This window comes from Parasteatoda tepidariorum, chromosome 2 (assembly GCF_043381705.1).
Source record: "Parasteatoda tepidariorum isolate YZ-2023 chromosome 2, CAS_Ptep_4.0, whole genome shotgun sequence".
NCBI lineage: Eukaryota > Metazoa > Arthropoda > Arachnida > Araneae > Theridiidae > Parasteatoda > Parasteatoda tepidariorum.
In genome coordinates this window covers 31,611,031-31,625,866 of record NC_092205.1, presented here as the reverse complement: position 1 = coordinate 31,625,866, position 14,836 = coordinate 31,611,031, and the positions used below count along the sequence as shown (strand labels likewise).

The following is a 14,836-nucleotide window of genomic DNA, read 5'->3' as shown; positions in this document are numbered from 1 at the left end:
GAGAGCAGATGATACTTAGATAACGAAATCGGACACAAAAGTGCACTTTATTCTTATAACGTTCTATTTAATTTTTCCTTCCATGATTCAGATTTATAGCTCTCAAAATGTCAGAAGCGTAGCCCCGATCAGGAAGACCCGGTAATTAACTAAGGGTAGCTCTCGAAATTTTATGCCTCTTAATGTTGCTTTTGCTTTGTGTATATTAATTGAAGACATCAAAAAAATTTTGCGACCATTTATAAATTGCATTTGCCCAAAGGTAGGGAATACTTTTTTTGATACAGAATATATTATGATTCTAACACTTCTGAATTCTAAGTAATAAATTTTTTTTCAACTTCAATATGTAATTTTTTAAACTTCAATTAAATTTGGTTGAATTGTTTTTCCGTTCTCTGATTCAGGTCTAAATTACGATCTGTGGATAGATGTATGAATGGGTCCATTCTATAAACTGGTGTGGCAGAAGTCGAATTCTTGGCCATAGATGGTACCAAAACAAGAACAATCGCACCCCTCTGCCTTAGCAGGCGTACATCAACAACAAATTGTATTTTAGAAATAAAAGTTACAAATTATAACTTCTTCAAATCAATTCTTCTGGGGGGACTGATCCAGGACTTTCCTTGTCTTCTGGATTGGTTCAAGATTACAAGGCTACGGAGTTTAACATCAGTAGTCGTAAAGACCCAAAATTGGGTCAACGACGGATATAAAAAAAAAAATTATAACTTCTATTTTTTTTCCATCGACACAACTAAAAATTAGTGTCCATTTTAGCTGATGTTGTCGTAGTAGCCATTTCATCTTAGTTTTTAACCCTTTCGTTTCGGCAGACTGCTTTACTGATGTAACGCCATTGAAAGGTGTAACGCTTCTCGAAATTTGCATAATTGCATGTTAAGATTCTGATTATAATTTACTTTTCTACCTAACGTATACTTCACTCCTAAATATAACGCACAGAAGAAATTCGTTACCTATTATACGCATTAAAAATATACTTTTAGTGCTATTAATCTAATATAGGTCAATGAAATATTATCCAATTTTAGTTTAAAGCAGATTGGACCTGTTATCATATATCATGCTGACGCCGGCCAAATATGGTGCGTGTACGCCCGGTGCAACGCGTAAATGTTAGCTAAATATACGGCGCTAATAAAGAGTTAATACTCCGAAATTGTTCATTTTATTAGATCGAAAAACAAAGAGTGTTTAAACAATACCTGCTGTTAAACAATAAATTAAAATAGTGTCACGTTGATATTATTAGATAGTTATATCAAAGACAATAAACAATAGATAGAGTGAAATCTCAGTGCGTAACAGAATTTTGCATAAAAATATCTCAGAATAACGCTGAGCCTTCTTTTCACGTATCTGCAATTTAGATGATAATTGTACTTAATGAGAAAGGTGTGAACTTAACTGATTTCACAGTATATGCCACTATAGCCAGGTGGACAAACGCACTTATACGAGCCAATTAAATCTTCACAGGTTGATCCACTGGAACATTGATTTCCTAAACAATCATCAATATCTATCTCGCATACTGGACCCGTGAAACCATCCGCGCAGGCACATTTATATGATGCAATATCATCAATGCAACTAAAACATAAATAATAAATTAACATGGTTTTTCGTAGTTCTTTCTCCAAGGAAAATAAAAAAAGCCACAAGTTAAGAGTCTTACACTTGAAGCAAAGCTAAATTATATCTGATATTTTGCCTTAAAGAATTATCTGAGCTTTAGAACGGACAAATATTTAAAAGTTATTAAACTTTTTTATAAAATCGCCAATTTAGCGACATTTTTCCACCTAGATAGAAATTATCAAAATCAATGACTTATTATCATTTTTAACAATTTTCTTTTATGAGCCATAGAGTAAGATAATGCAGCAGTGGAGTAAGTTTTTTAATATTAAAAAATTAGACAACAAACGCTTTTCATTTTCTCGAAACTGGCTTTTCTCCATATTGAGTTTTGCTCCCTTTTTAGATTAAACATAAAGGATGCTGATAAAAGATAGGCTAAACTTGACTTAACTGTGTTGAGTAATTGTTGCAAACTTAGAGCAGTTATAAAAATAACCATCTTACTGCAAAAAAAGAAAAAAAATGCGACTTCAGAGCCTTCGAAAAGCAACTTTAATTAATAAGGATATCATAAAAGAAATTATTTAAGTTATTAGTGTCATTGGGTGTAAAATCGGAAAAAAAATTATCCAAATGAATCTATGAGGTAAAGTATGAAATCAAGAGAAAAAAAACTTCAAATTTTACTTTTTATTGCTTATAACCTTTACTGTTCAATAGATGACGTAGCATTCAGAATTTAGATAATTAAGTGGTGATTAATAAGGTAGCGTGGTCGGATTTTTGACGAAATTGAATTTTACAACCGTTCTGCGCTGTTTTAATAATGTCTTAGGCGTTTCGAGACGAGCATGAAATTTTTCAACACATGTTGCAAAGAATTTGATATTTCTTTGATTTAAGGACTTATTAAACACATTTTTCGAACGTTTATATAACTTCATTTTCTGAATAGGTCTGATTAATAAAGTTTTGAAATCCAACACGATGTACTTTCTGCGAATAAAGGCTTTTTATTCGGCTGATTAAGATTCTTGACTCTAATTGAGAATTTATCCATAATTTGGAAATTATGGTTCGAACAGTTTAATCGAAAATTCGATACGCTTCTTTGTTATATTTTACTGTATGTGTGGCTGGTATTAATTGTGTGAATAAAAAAGTATCTTTAACTAAATGTCTAATTTTAAGGTTATAAAAAATAAGACTCTTTGTTATTAAAACAAATTTAAAAATTGGTAATTTTTTCAATGCACATTTCCTATATAAAATATGGTGATAGAAGATGAGCTAGCAAAAAATTATTTTTATATTAGAATGATCAATAGAATTTTTCCAGTCATAAAAAATGAATAAATGAGAAGCAAATGATTTACCTTCCATTATTCAAACATGTGATATTTACGCATTCATCGATATCCACAGAACAATCTATTCCATCATATCCAAGTTTACATTCACAAAATGTATTATTTGTTTCTGCGTCAATAGTGCATAACCCACCATTTAAGCAGATGATATCATGATAGCATACTTCAAGTTTTATTTCACAGTTCGATCCATCGTATCCCGCTGCACAAAAGCATTCATAATCGTTCACCTGAAATTAAAATAGTTAAGGAATTAGTTTAATATATATTATGTACTTGCATAAACTTATAACCTTTTTCCGTTTTTAACAAGCGAAAAAAAAGTATCTAACAATTTTAAATCAGAATTATATTTTCATATTAAAAATTTTCTAATTTAAATAGTAGTCAATGATAAGCATTGTGCTAGTACAAATAACTTTTTTGAAAGACAATTCCGATGTACATTTGTTGAATTCTAATATCGTTTTTTATGACTTATGTTCCATTTAGAGAAGAATCAATTTTCACTTTTTTATTTTGACTTTCCATTTTGTAATACTGCACTAGATTAATATTATATGTTGCTGTTTCTAATGCCACTTGCCAAATACTAGCAAGCCTGCTTGGTGATACTAAGCGAATTTAAGGGAGAGGTTACGTTTCTTGTTTTCAGTGGAACCATCTATGGCCAAGAATACAACTTCAGCCACACACACTTCTCAGTCCGTTTATAGGGTGGGCTCATTCATACATCCACAGATCGTAATTTTGACTTGAGCCAGAAAACGATCAATCTCCAATTCAATACCCCCAGATTTATTTATTGGTTATGGGAACATGGAGGATAGTGTGACCCGGCACATTTAACGTGCACCAGTCACCATTTACTACACGGAGAGTCTTCAGCCGGAGGGCAACTCATGATCTCTCGGACATAAATAGTTATTTTAAAGAGAAGGTAAATTTGTTTTCACATCTTTATTTTAAACTTTTGTTTCTAATACCAGTTCAAGGCTGCCAACTTTCTACTCTTTTTGTAAAAAGTTATTCTAGTGGTAGCTAAGTTTATGTTTTAATGTATTATTTTTTATTCATTTAAACTTATTTTCTCCACCACTACATATATATAATTTCAAAGTTCATATGCAACGTCATTCATATGCATTTAATTGTTGAATTATTGATATTAATTTTATTTTTCAGTTTCATTTTTTTTTAACTCTGTACTAATGCAATTGTTATTTCATTGAAAAGATACAAGCATTTATTTTACTTTCTAATTATTTCAGCATTTTTTTTAGTGTTGTGTCAATATGATTGAATGAAGTGCATGATAATATTTTCTTCTCATTTTGATATTATATTTCACTTTAATGCTACTCATTTTTAATCCTAAGTCACAATGAGTTAGCACATAAAATTAAACTTGAAGCATAAATGAAAATATTTAATTTCTCTAGACAAAATTTTGCTTTTTTTATTTATTTTGGAAAGAAAAAAACGATTTGAATATAAGTTAATTTAAATATGTTTAATCTTTATATTTGTAAGATTTATTTTAAAGTATAAAAATGAAATTTCTAAACTTACTTTATCTGAACATGTCCCGCCATTGAGGCATGGTGAAGATGAACATTCATTAAACTCCTCTTCACATAATGATCCAGCAAAACCATTAGTACAGTTGCAATAAAAAGAACCCTCTAAAATATTACAAAATATCTAAGGCTTAAATTCAAAATGATTTTTAATCCTTGTTATTTGTGGCAGAGGATAACATACAAAAATAGATTTATGAAAAATAAATAAATATATCCCAATAAACTGAAGCGGTAAAATATTCTTGATTAAAAAACTCATTTGCTTAAAAAGTATCTAAATCGGAAATAACAGTCCACATGGTTCAATCGCTCAGAAACAGTCACCCATTTCGGGTTTCTTAGGAATTAATTCAATTTCGACGATGCCAAAATTATTTGCTCTTTAGTCGTATCATACTCATCTTGTTTCCCAGGTTATCTTTTTTTATTCATATGAATGCTGATTTCCTTGTAAACAACATTTGTTTATTACCACCTCTCCATAGCGCGTGGAAATGCATTTTACCCTTATTTGCCACTCTCAGCCACTGTGGAGTTTCTTGTTCTGTGTTTCATCTTTTATCTCTCTCGACTGCTATGGTTTTTCTACTTTTGTTTCTAACCTATATTTTTCGGTTGGAAACTTTGCGTTTCAAATTTCAAATAATTTTTGTTTCTTTTCGTTTACGTCTGGTAAGTCTTGAAAACGGGCTTCTGTTTTTGAGCCCCTGAAACATGTCAACTGTTATTTTTAATGAAGTATATTTTTGAAGCGAATGAAGTTTTTAATGAAATTAATAAAATCCTTTATTTCTCTGGCGTGGGTTGTCAATTTTTAACATTTTATTTTATTGAAGTAAATATCATATTGTGGTTCAAATATGACGGAGAAAAAGACATCATTAGCTATTGTCTGTAAAAGAAACTCATTATTTATATTATCCGAAATTATAAAATGGCATTAAAATTAGCTTTCAAATTTTATTCCGAACTAATGTCATTATAACATTAGTGGTTACTAACTAATTTATAGAAATATTTTTAAAGAATGTTTGCTTGCATAAAATTTAAGATTCCAGAATTCCTCTATCAATAAAAACGTTTGTACGTAATTTATTTTTCATTTTTGAATTGTAGAGAAAGATTTTTTTTAAACAATAATTTTTACTTTAAAATATGTTTGCGAAAAAAAGTTTTTCCTTCTTGATATTTGCTTTATTAAAAAATATTTTTTAAATTTGTTTTTGAGTTAAAATTTTATATAAGGAAAAATATTAAATTATTTACTTCAGTAAAGATGCAAAACTTTTACTCTATTTATGATTTCAAATTCAACACTACGCAACAAAAGGAAAATTGTCTGAAAACTCAAATGTATCAAATTAAATAAACTTATATAGAATATTAAATAAACTACATTGACGTTCGTGTTTCTAAAACAGTATTGCGCTCTTGTCGAATAATACGAAATTGTAGGGAAAGTCCAGATTAGTATTTTCTTAAATAATTGTGGCAAAATGCGCTTCTAGATTTCGTAGAATTTCCTACAATTACTATGGAAATCGCTAAATTGTGTCGTTCTTTATTAAAAAATAATAATTCTTAAATCATTCCTGAACCTTGGGAAGATTACTTCTTACCTGCACGATCTTACAAAATACTCTTGTGCGAAACAAAAAACCAATTATATTAGCCTTGCCTTATTGCATTTTAACCCCTTCAGTTTTTTGCTATCATCTATTATTCAATCAATTTTTTATTTCATTTTATAATCGTCGTTGAACAGCTGACCCCATTTTGGGTGTACGACTACTAATGTTCAAGGTACTAATGTTCAATGTAATCCGTAGCCTTGTAATTTTGAACCCAATCCAGAAGACAAAGGAACTTCTGGATCAAGTATTGGAAGAAATTCGCCTTCATAGAGGACTTTCTGATGAAACTAATCTGCATTTGCGTTACATGGAGAGGAAAACCTCCCACGGTTAGCCTGCCTACAAGGGGACTAACTCATGATCCGTCTAGCATTGAGGATATTTTACGTCAGCACAGTTGTTGGTGCGAGCCAGATGCGGAATTTGCATCAACCACCCATTGCTGGGATTCGAACCCGGTTACCTCATTGGAAGTCGAACGCTCTATCCCCTGAGCCGCTACGGCTCTGTTCAATCGATTGAATTTGTTTTGAAAGTTTTATATGAGATTCATTTATGACACCAGTTTTGATGTGTCATTTGTACAGTGCACTAGCGAAGAAAACGGAATACCCTGAATAACTTTTGATCTAATACTCGGATATTCACGTTTTAAGACTCATTAATAGTTGTTTAAGGGGTGACCTCAAATTAGCTACTTAATTAGCGCAGACGATATTTTAAGTTGCGAAATCAGACCCAAAAACGAACTTTCTATGCATAAGCTTACTTTTTTTCCCCAACGGATTCGGATTTCTGATCCTTAGAATATTGGCGGTACCCGCAATCGGGGAAATATTTTTCCCATAGTTTGGTCAGGAAAGCGATACAAAGTTTGGAACCCTTAATGTTAACTTACTTTTTGCGTAATTCACCATATCTAGAGAAATTTTTATGCGAATTGAAAATCTTCTGCACACAATTATAAAAATCGTTTATCCAATGATAATTCCATGCAAGATATAATAAATATTTATTATTTTATTAAGTAATAGGTGAAAAATTTTTGAATTGTAAGGTATACAATTTTTACATAATTTTAACGTATACAAAATTTGAGCGAAACCGGTTGTTCCTGAGAAATCGAATATTAAACATGCGACTTATCTAAAATTTGATTTTGGAGGGACTGTACTTCGCTGATTTCGCTGCATATGTACCGTATATTCCGGCGTATAACGCGCACTTTTAATACAAAAAGTAACATTGGAATTTTCGGGTGCGCGGTGTACGCCGAATATAAAAAATTATAGATTAAAAAAATTTAAATATAGAAAAATACTTTTATTTTAAGGAAATGACATACCTTTACCAATATACTTTATTGATTTCTATACCTATACACAATCTGTTTCGTCTTCATCATCTGTGTTACCCTCATCCATAAATAAACAGTCATCTTCTGATCCGTCCAGATTATTTGAAATGTTGCATTTTTTGAATGATTTTCTAACCATCTCAGGCTTAATTTCATCCCATACTTTTAATATCCACTGTTTCCAAACTTGCATGACGCATATGTCCTCCTTTCGTAAAGGTTTTCTCGCCCTCCAACATCCAAGTGTTCCACTGTTTTTTTAAATTGGCTTTAAATGGTTTAAGCAGACGTCCAATGGCTGAACTAATGGTGTCAATCCGCCCGGAATAACTGCCATATCGGTGTTACATACTTTCAAAAATTTTTTTGTATTATCTGTAAGGTGGGACCAAAACATGTCCCACACTAAAAGGCTTTCTGGTTTTCTATAGATACTAGACGAGATATTGCACATGTAAAATCCAAATTTTCGTGCGCGTTATACGAGGAGTATATCTTAAAATTTAAAAAAAAGTTATTGGAAATTACGGGTGCGCGTTATACGCCGGGGCGCGTTATGCGCCGGAATATACGGTAGGTAAAACACCATTTTAGTGTAAGAACATTTTCTTATTTCATAGAAGTTAGCAGTTCCGGATCATGTGCGCTTAGCTAGTGTGGAAAATCTTATGAAAAGGATGATTTTTAACTATAAAAAATGATGTAGATAATGTAACGCAACGGGAGAAGAAAGTAGAACCCGTGCTACATGTGTGCTGAATGTGATGTACCCTTGAACTTTTTTTGGCAAATAATCACAATTAGATGCAATTTTCTTTATGGCAGTAAATAATTTCTTGGAAAGTATACTTCTCAACCCCGCAAACAGGAAACACTGCAGAATAAAATATATTTTCTTCTATGTATTGTTTAATTGTTAATAAAAAAACTGGAAAAAATTTAAAAATAAATGGTCCCCGAAAGGGTTAAGTGAGCTAGACACAGAAGTTTGTTGAAATGTTCAATAATTTTTTAGAATCTAAAAAGAATTAATATTTAAAAAAGTGAAAACTAGAAAACAATAGGAAAAAGATAATTTTCTATTTTAAATTTTTTCCTTTTGTAATGAAACAAGCAAAACAAAAATTGCGGTATTGTAATAATTTATAGATGTTTAAAAATTTTTAAAGTAATTTTATCCATTTGCGCTCTTTCTTAAACAATTCTAGAAATGCAACATAAACTCGCTGAAGTTACTTTTTTTTTCTTATATTATTTCTTTCAAATTTCATCAGCGATAGATTGTATTAAGTGCCCTGATAATCATGAATTTCTCTTTTCATTTTCAAGTCCAGCAAGAAGGTAGTTTTTGAGACGGCAAAAAGAAAATTAGTATTTATTTTGTGTTTTCTTCTTAAGTGTAAATTTTTGTATAGGATTGCATAATGATTTATTTGTTTAAATTCAGTTAATGTTTTGTACTTATAATGCACACTTTAAAAAAAAAGTTAACGTACTTTTAGAATTTAATTAAAAAAAATTAGTTTTTTGGACTCTTTTTAAATAGCAAAAAGAAAACCATCTTTAGATATGATTATTTTACTAATTTACCTGCTGATTTCTTGGACATTAAAAAAAAATATTTTAAAGAAACTATTACTTGAACATTAATAGGCTTATTTTAATATATATATATACCTATTTCTCTAGATTTTAAAAACTAAGTGGAAACTACTGTCTATGAGGATTCAATTAAAAATTGCAAAGCATCCCCGCTATCGCCCGATGTGGGTACCCATCGATCTGAAGCTGGGTGAGCTTCAAACCGCCGCTGAGGATCGAAACTTAGTTCTTCTCATTGATAGTTCAGCGCCTTAAGAGGACACCATACCGCGGAAGAAGAATTTCATCAAAAATTCTCTTTCTCCTTCATCACTAAATTAAAAGAAAGAAAAAGTAAATTCAGGCAAACCTTGAATATGTTATCAATTGCTGAAAAAAATACTGCAAAATATTAAAATGCAAATAAATTATTAGAAGAGAACTTTTCTTTTGCGTAATCCTAAGTTGTCATCTCATAATTTACTTTCATTTGCATGTTTTAAAATTTTCTTTTCAGTATTTGAAACTTCATGGCTTACTCTAGGTTTGTCTGAACTCACTTTTTCTATGCTGCAAATTTTAAATTAGCAATAAAGGAGAAAGAGAATCTGCGAGGAAAAATTTCTTCCGCGGTATGGTGTCCCCTTAAGCACTGAATCATCGACGCTCAAATTAAAATTGAATATATGTATTTTTTTTTCATATAAGAAAGGATAAAAGTTCTCACCTACATTCATACAATATCCATCATTGAAACAGGGTTCCATTTCACATTCATTGACATCATTTTCGCAATGGACTCCTTCATAACCGCTTTTGCAAATACACATGGCGTCTCGACCAACTCGTTTACACTGACCACCATTCTGGCAAATATCTTGAGTTGAACAAGGGTCCAAATCTGATGATAATATATGCAAACTGAGTATTATGAAACAAATAAATGATGAAAACATACTTTTGTTTAATGATAAAGTATTTTCTTAATAGGTTACGGGTCTTTAAAACTAAATAAATGAGTAATAAAATAATTATTTTCTACTGACCTTCGCAATCATCTGAGTTCGTAGAGCCACTGTTAACAGTAGAGAAATTAGCTGGACACTCTATGCATTTTGTTTGACCCGATAGAGATTGATAGTATCCTCTAAAGCAAGGCGCGCAAGGCACTACTCCAGATTCTGAAAATGTTCCTGGTTTGCAAATATCTAAAATGAATAACAAAAATTTATTCAAACAAGCGTTTTGTTTATTCTGAAAGAAATTTTTATTTAAAATATTGTTTAAATAAAACTGAAGCTTCTATATCTAAAGAGATTAATGAATCAGTGACCAAACTTTGCGAAGTAGTTTTTCGTCAACTGTGGTTGCATTCTTGTCCAACGAAACTATACAAACATTTATTTCGCAAAAACCTTTACATTTGCACAAGCAAATCCCAACGAAATGTGAAAGAAAATGAGTGATGAATCAATTACCACACTTTGCGAAGTAATTTTCCGTCAAATGTGGCTGCTTTCTTACCAAACGAAATTATTCAAAACATTTATATCGCAAAAACCTTGCATTTGCACAAGCAAATTAGATTGTATTAGGTTTATATTAGCTATAAATTTAAATAACCTTTGCAGTTAGAGAATGAAGTAGATTTAAGACTCGCGGTCGTCTTTAATTCTGGACATGAGTCACACATCTTTTGGCCCACATGTTCTTGATAAGTTCCGATGGGACATGCCATGCATGTTTCAAGTCCTGTAGGCGAATATGTACCAGAAAGACATATACCTGAAATAGATTAACTGATGAGTTCAATATGAAATGTAGTCATAAAAGATTTTAACAAGAATGAATAAAAATAAATTAATTTTCATTTATTCTCGTAAAGACATGAGAGAAATTTTCGATAATGATAGAAGTCTACTACGTAATGATATGCTCTACGTTTTTCATTTCAGGTCTGAAAGATGAAATGATGCATTCTTTTTATATTTTTCAAAATTTAAAGTGATTTAGAAAAAGAAACGTACAATTTAAGAGACAAAAACTAATAGGAAATTCCATAATTTGGATAATCTATTCCATAATCTATGGGAAATTTAATCATGATACTTATTTCAGCTATACTAAACTGTTTTATTTACTATAGAATTATTTAAGTATGTTTAGCTGTTTCTCCAGCAATTAAAACTAATAAATATAGTTAGCCCAATATAGCTCCCGCAAGAGCACAATAATTGTTGTTTCCTCTTAATATATTGCGTATAATAAGTACAGGGAAAACACAGGTTATTTTTTTCTCCAGATTTGAGTGGCAACCCTGTCAAACTTACCCCAGAGTCTTATTGGAATACCCAAATATGCAACAACCTATCATTATTAGTTTAAAAGCATGAGACAAAGTAAAAAAAAAAAGTGGAAATTGAAATAACAGATCGGGTGCAATGATATTTCACAGTTCAAATTAGTCACCAATAGCGCGACTGTTTGACCATGTGATCAGCGACAGCCAAAGCTGTACAAAGTTTGTGGGGAGAAGAGTACTTAAGCTAATTAATCCAAGGCTTTAGTTCTAACATTTGTTTAACATAACTCGTGGTGTCGAGACGTAACACATTATGTTAACACCCAGCTTCTTACTTAAAAAATTCAAACCTCTGAAAGTTATTAAAAATTAGAGTAAGTGTACATGACACCCAAAATTATTTTAACAAAATTTATTGATACTGCATCATTTTCTTTAATAGTTCGTTTTACACACGTGAAAGTGGAATTCCCCATTACGTTTTAAGTATTTTTAAAAATTTTTTATAAGTGGTATAACCAGAAACTGAGTCATCCGCGAGACGTTTAATTAAAATATTTTCAAAGTTTACGTACTTCTGCAATCGGTTTGGTTTCTGGATCGTCGATACAGCGTACTCATTCCATCTGGACACTTACTGCATGATAGTTGGCCTTCTAATTCTTGAAAATGACCTAATGGACAGTCCCAGCATTCTTGGGTTGAATTATCATAAAAAGTTCCGGGAGCACAGGAGACTATAATATTAAAAAAAAGGAATGATATTGTAAATTTTTAATCATACGCAGTCGTGGCAAAAATGATAGTGGCTGCTTATATCCTCAACTTTGTGTACTTTTCAATATACATTGTAAAATTGAAAGTGTTCTAAATTGTACTTTAATACTTTAAAGATAAAAAAAATATATTAAAACAAAAACAAAAAATTGGTTTTTATATTTTAACCTAATGTTTTTTGTTTTGTTTTTCTATCTCAATTGAAAAAATTTTTTTTACTTGAATAACTATTTTATTTTTTAGCAAATTCTATTTTTTTAAACAAACATGTTAAAATAAATCCCGTGTCAAATGTTTTATGAATCGTGAAAAAAAATATTTTGACACTACTTGATGTGGATAATAATAAATGAAACCCTCTTTTAATCAATAAGTTTTTGAACAATATATATCAAATGCTTGAAAGCATTTATTATTTGCACAAACAGAATAATATAACTAATAATAAATATTTAAATTGATTTAGTCCACTTGGAAATGTCTGAACAGTAAGGAATGATAAAGTGTGTTTAGGTTTAGACTAATCATTATTTTTTCATTCATAAGTGTTATACACTAATTATTAGGTAAATTGTTACTGGTATTGAGCTTTACAGGAATTTCAAAATAAGCGAATTGATTAAGCACTTTACATTTAGGATATTTTATAACATAAAATATTATTCAATATAGCGTAAATTTTTATTAAATTATGTGTATCGTAAATGTTATACAGTAATTATTAGGTTAATTCTTACTGTTAATGTGGTCTTTACAGGTATTTCAAAATAAGTGAATTAATTAAGCACTTTACCGCATATATTATCATTGAGAACTGATCCTGGTTTACATTCGAAAAATGTTTTATCATCTGTGAGAACTAATTTTCCAGTAAGACTCATGTTCTGGTTAGATTCATAAAGATTCGAAACCGGATCAATAGTTGTTGTTTGAAAATTCAAATCTTCACTCAATTCCCAATTAAGTTTCTGAATTGTCTCCAAAAAGTTTTGAAGTACAGCCTCAGTATCGTTTAGCTGCAAAATTATAAAGGTTCATCAGTTGTGTGTCCATCTATAATAATAAAGAGTTTTTACTCAAAAAATTATAGAAGAATAAGGAACATAGCATTACTGTTTGAAAGGAAAAAAAACTGAAATTATCTTATCAAGATTATTATTTATTTTAATTATTTTTTCTAGATTATTCTTTCCTTTTTTTGATTAGGATGGTAGTAAAAGTTTGATGCCAAATTAAATGAAACATAAAAATTAAAATATAGTATTTTGTAATCAGCAACTGAGAGATTTTGCATAGCGTTTCCGTTTCCCGTATAAACATTAACGCTTTTTAAACTTCACGGCACATGCGCGATAGCTTCTCTACAAATCCCAGTATCGCTGAAAGATTATATTCTCACTGTCTTCGTTTTTTTCGCATGCGAGTAAGAACCAGATTGGTAGGACATATTTACCACAAAAAGCACGGCAATCAGGTTCTCATTCGTAAGTAACAGGTAGTAAAAATTGAAAAGGTATAAAATTAGGTTTGCGTTAAGGTGCTTGTCTGATGTATTTCTCATTATATTATATAGTTTTCTTCCAACGTTTGACAGGTTTTTAAATTTTTGCTATGTAGAAACTGCGTAATTTCATTTCCAAGAAAAAATGTTCTCTTTTTTTTCACTTAGGAAATTGTTTTGTAAGTAAAATAATGTTATTGAAAGCGGATCACATCGATGCAAGGTCAGTAAATGTATGGCAGGCTGTGAAGTATCTCCCATTTTAACTCTTTGTTTTTGCCGTTTTTCTCGAGGCAAGGGATGCGTTGTCATGGTAAAAATTGATGCCTTTAGATTGAATAAAGTAGAATGATTTGTTCGAGTTCAATATTTAGCTTATAATAATTTTCTTCATTATATTTGCTCTTTATATTTAATTTCCTCGGAAATTCACTAATCATATAATAATACTTTTATTAGAAGCAATTCACGAATTTTCCTATTACTGATTACTAGTAAGATTAATAATAAAAAAGATTGATATTTCCATAAAAATGTAGTTTTTGTTCCTTCTATTTAATAGTTTTTACATAGAACAAACATATTTTTTAAAGATTTTCTTTTTCCCCGCCGTTTCGGGGTTCTATTTTTCCATAAGGCATTCTTAAACATTATGGATTTACTTGAAACACTTGGATTCATTGAAACGGCTTTAATGGATTAAATTGTTCAGCGCTAGTAAAGTTCTTCTTACTGAGGAGATTTAACTGATCGAATTCAGCTTTGAGTGAAATGATTGAAGGCATCAACAGTTGTTTATGAAACAACACTAAGATTTTCGTATAAGCTTTTTGATCTAATCAGTGATATTGGTTTTAAATATTGTTTCTCAATATTTTAAGATATCTTAAGCACATAGCGTACCGTTTTTAAAAAGTTCTTAAAGATGTCTATTTTCGTTTTTTAAAAACCCTTAAAGGTGCTTTTTTATAGGGTGTTTTTAAAAAGTGCTTAATTTTTTCTTTTCGTAAATAGGATTTTTTTCTTTACACCATGTTTGTTTTCGCTGAAAAGCAAAAGCGTGCTTTTCAGATTATTCTATTCTTTATATCTTAAAAATAAACTCTTTGTTAATAAAGGG

At 30.4% G+C, this 14,836-nt stretch overlaps 1 protein-coding gene across 1 annotated transcript in view; it reads right to left on the bottom strand.

The window, feature by feature from the left end:
• Positions 1-14,836, bottom strand: part of LOC107445304 (sushi, von Willebrand factor type A, EGF and pentraxin domain-containing protein 1) — a 46,838-nt gene that overhangs the window by 3,397 nt on the left and 28,605 nt on the right. Inside the window, exons 14-21 of the mRNA XM_043049237.2 lie at positions 13,009-13,231; positions 12,014-12,175; positions 10,760-10,921; positions 10,183-10,344; positions 9,864-10,037; positions 4,554-4,666; positions 2,988-3,211; positions 1,436-1,620 (exon numbers count right to left, since the gene is read on the bottom strand). Of these exons, the coding sequence (XP_042905171.1) occupies positions 1,436-1,620; positions 2,988-3,211; positions 4,554-4,666; positions 9,864-10,037; positions 10,183-10,344; positions 10,760-10,921; positions 12,014-12,175; positions 13,009-13,231 (1,405 nt within the window). The remainder of the gene's footprint in view (positions 1-1,435; positions 1,621-2,987; positions 3,212-4,553; positions 4,667-9,863; positions 10,038-10,182; positions 10,345-10,759; positions 10,922-12,013; positions 12,176-13,008; positions 13,232-14,836) is intronic.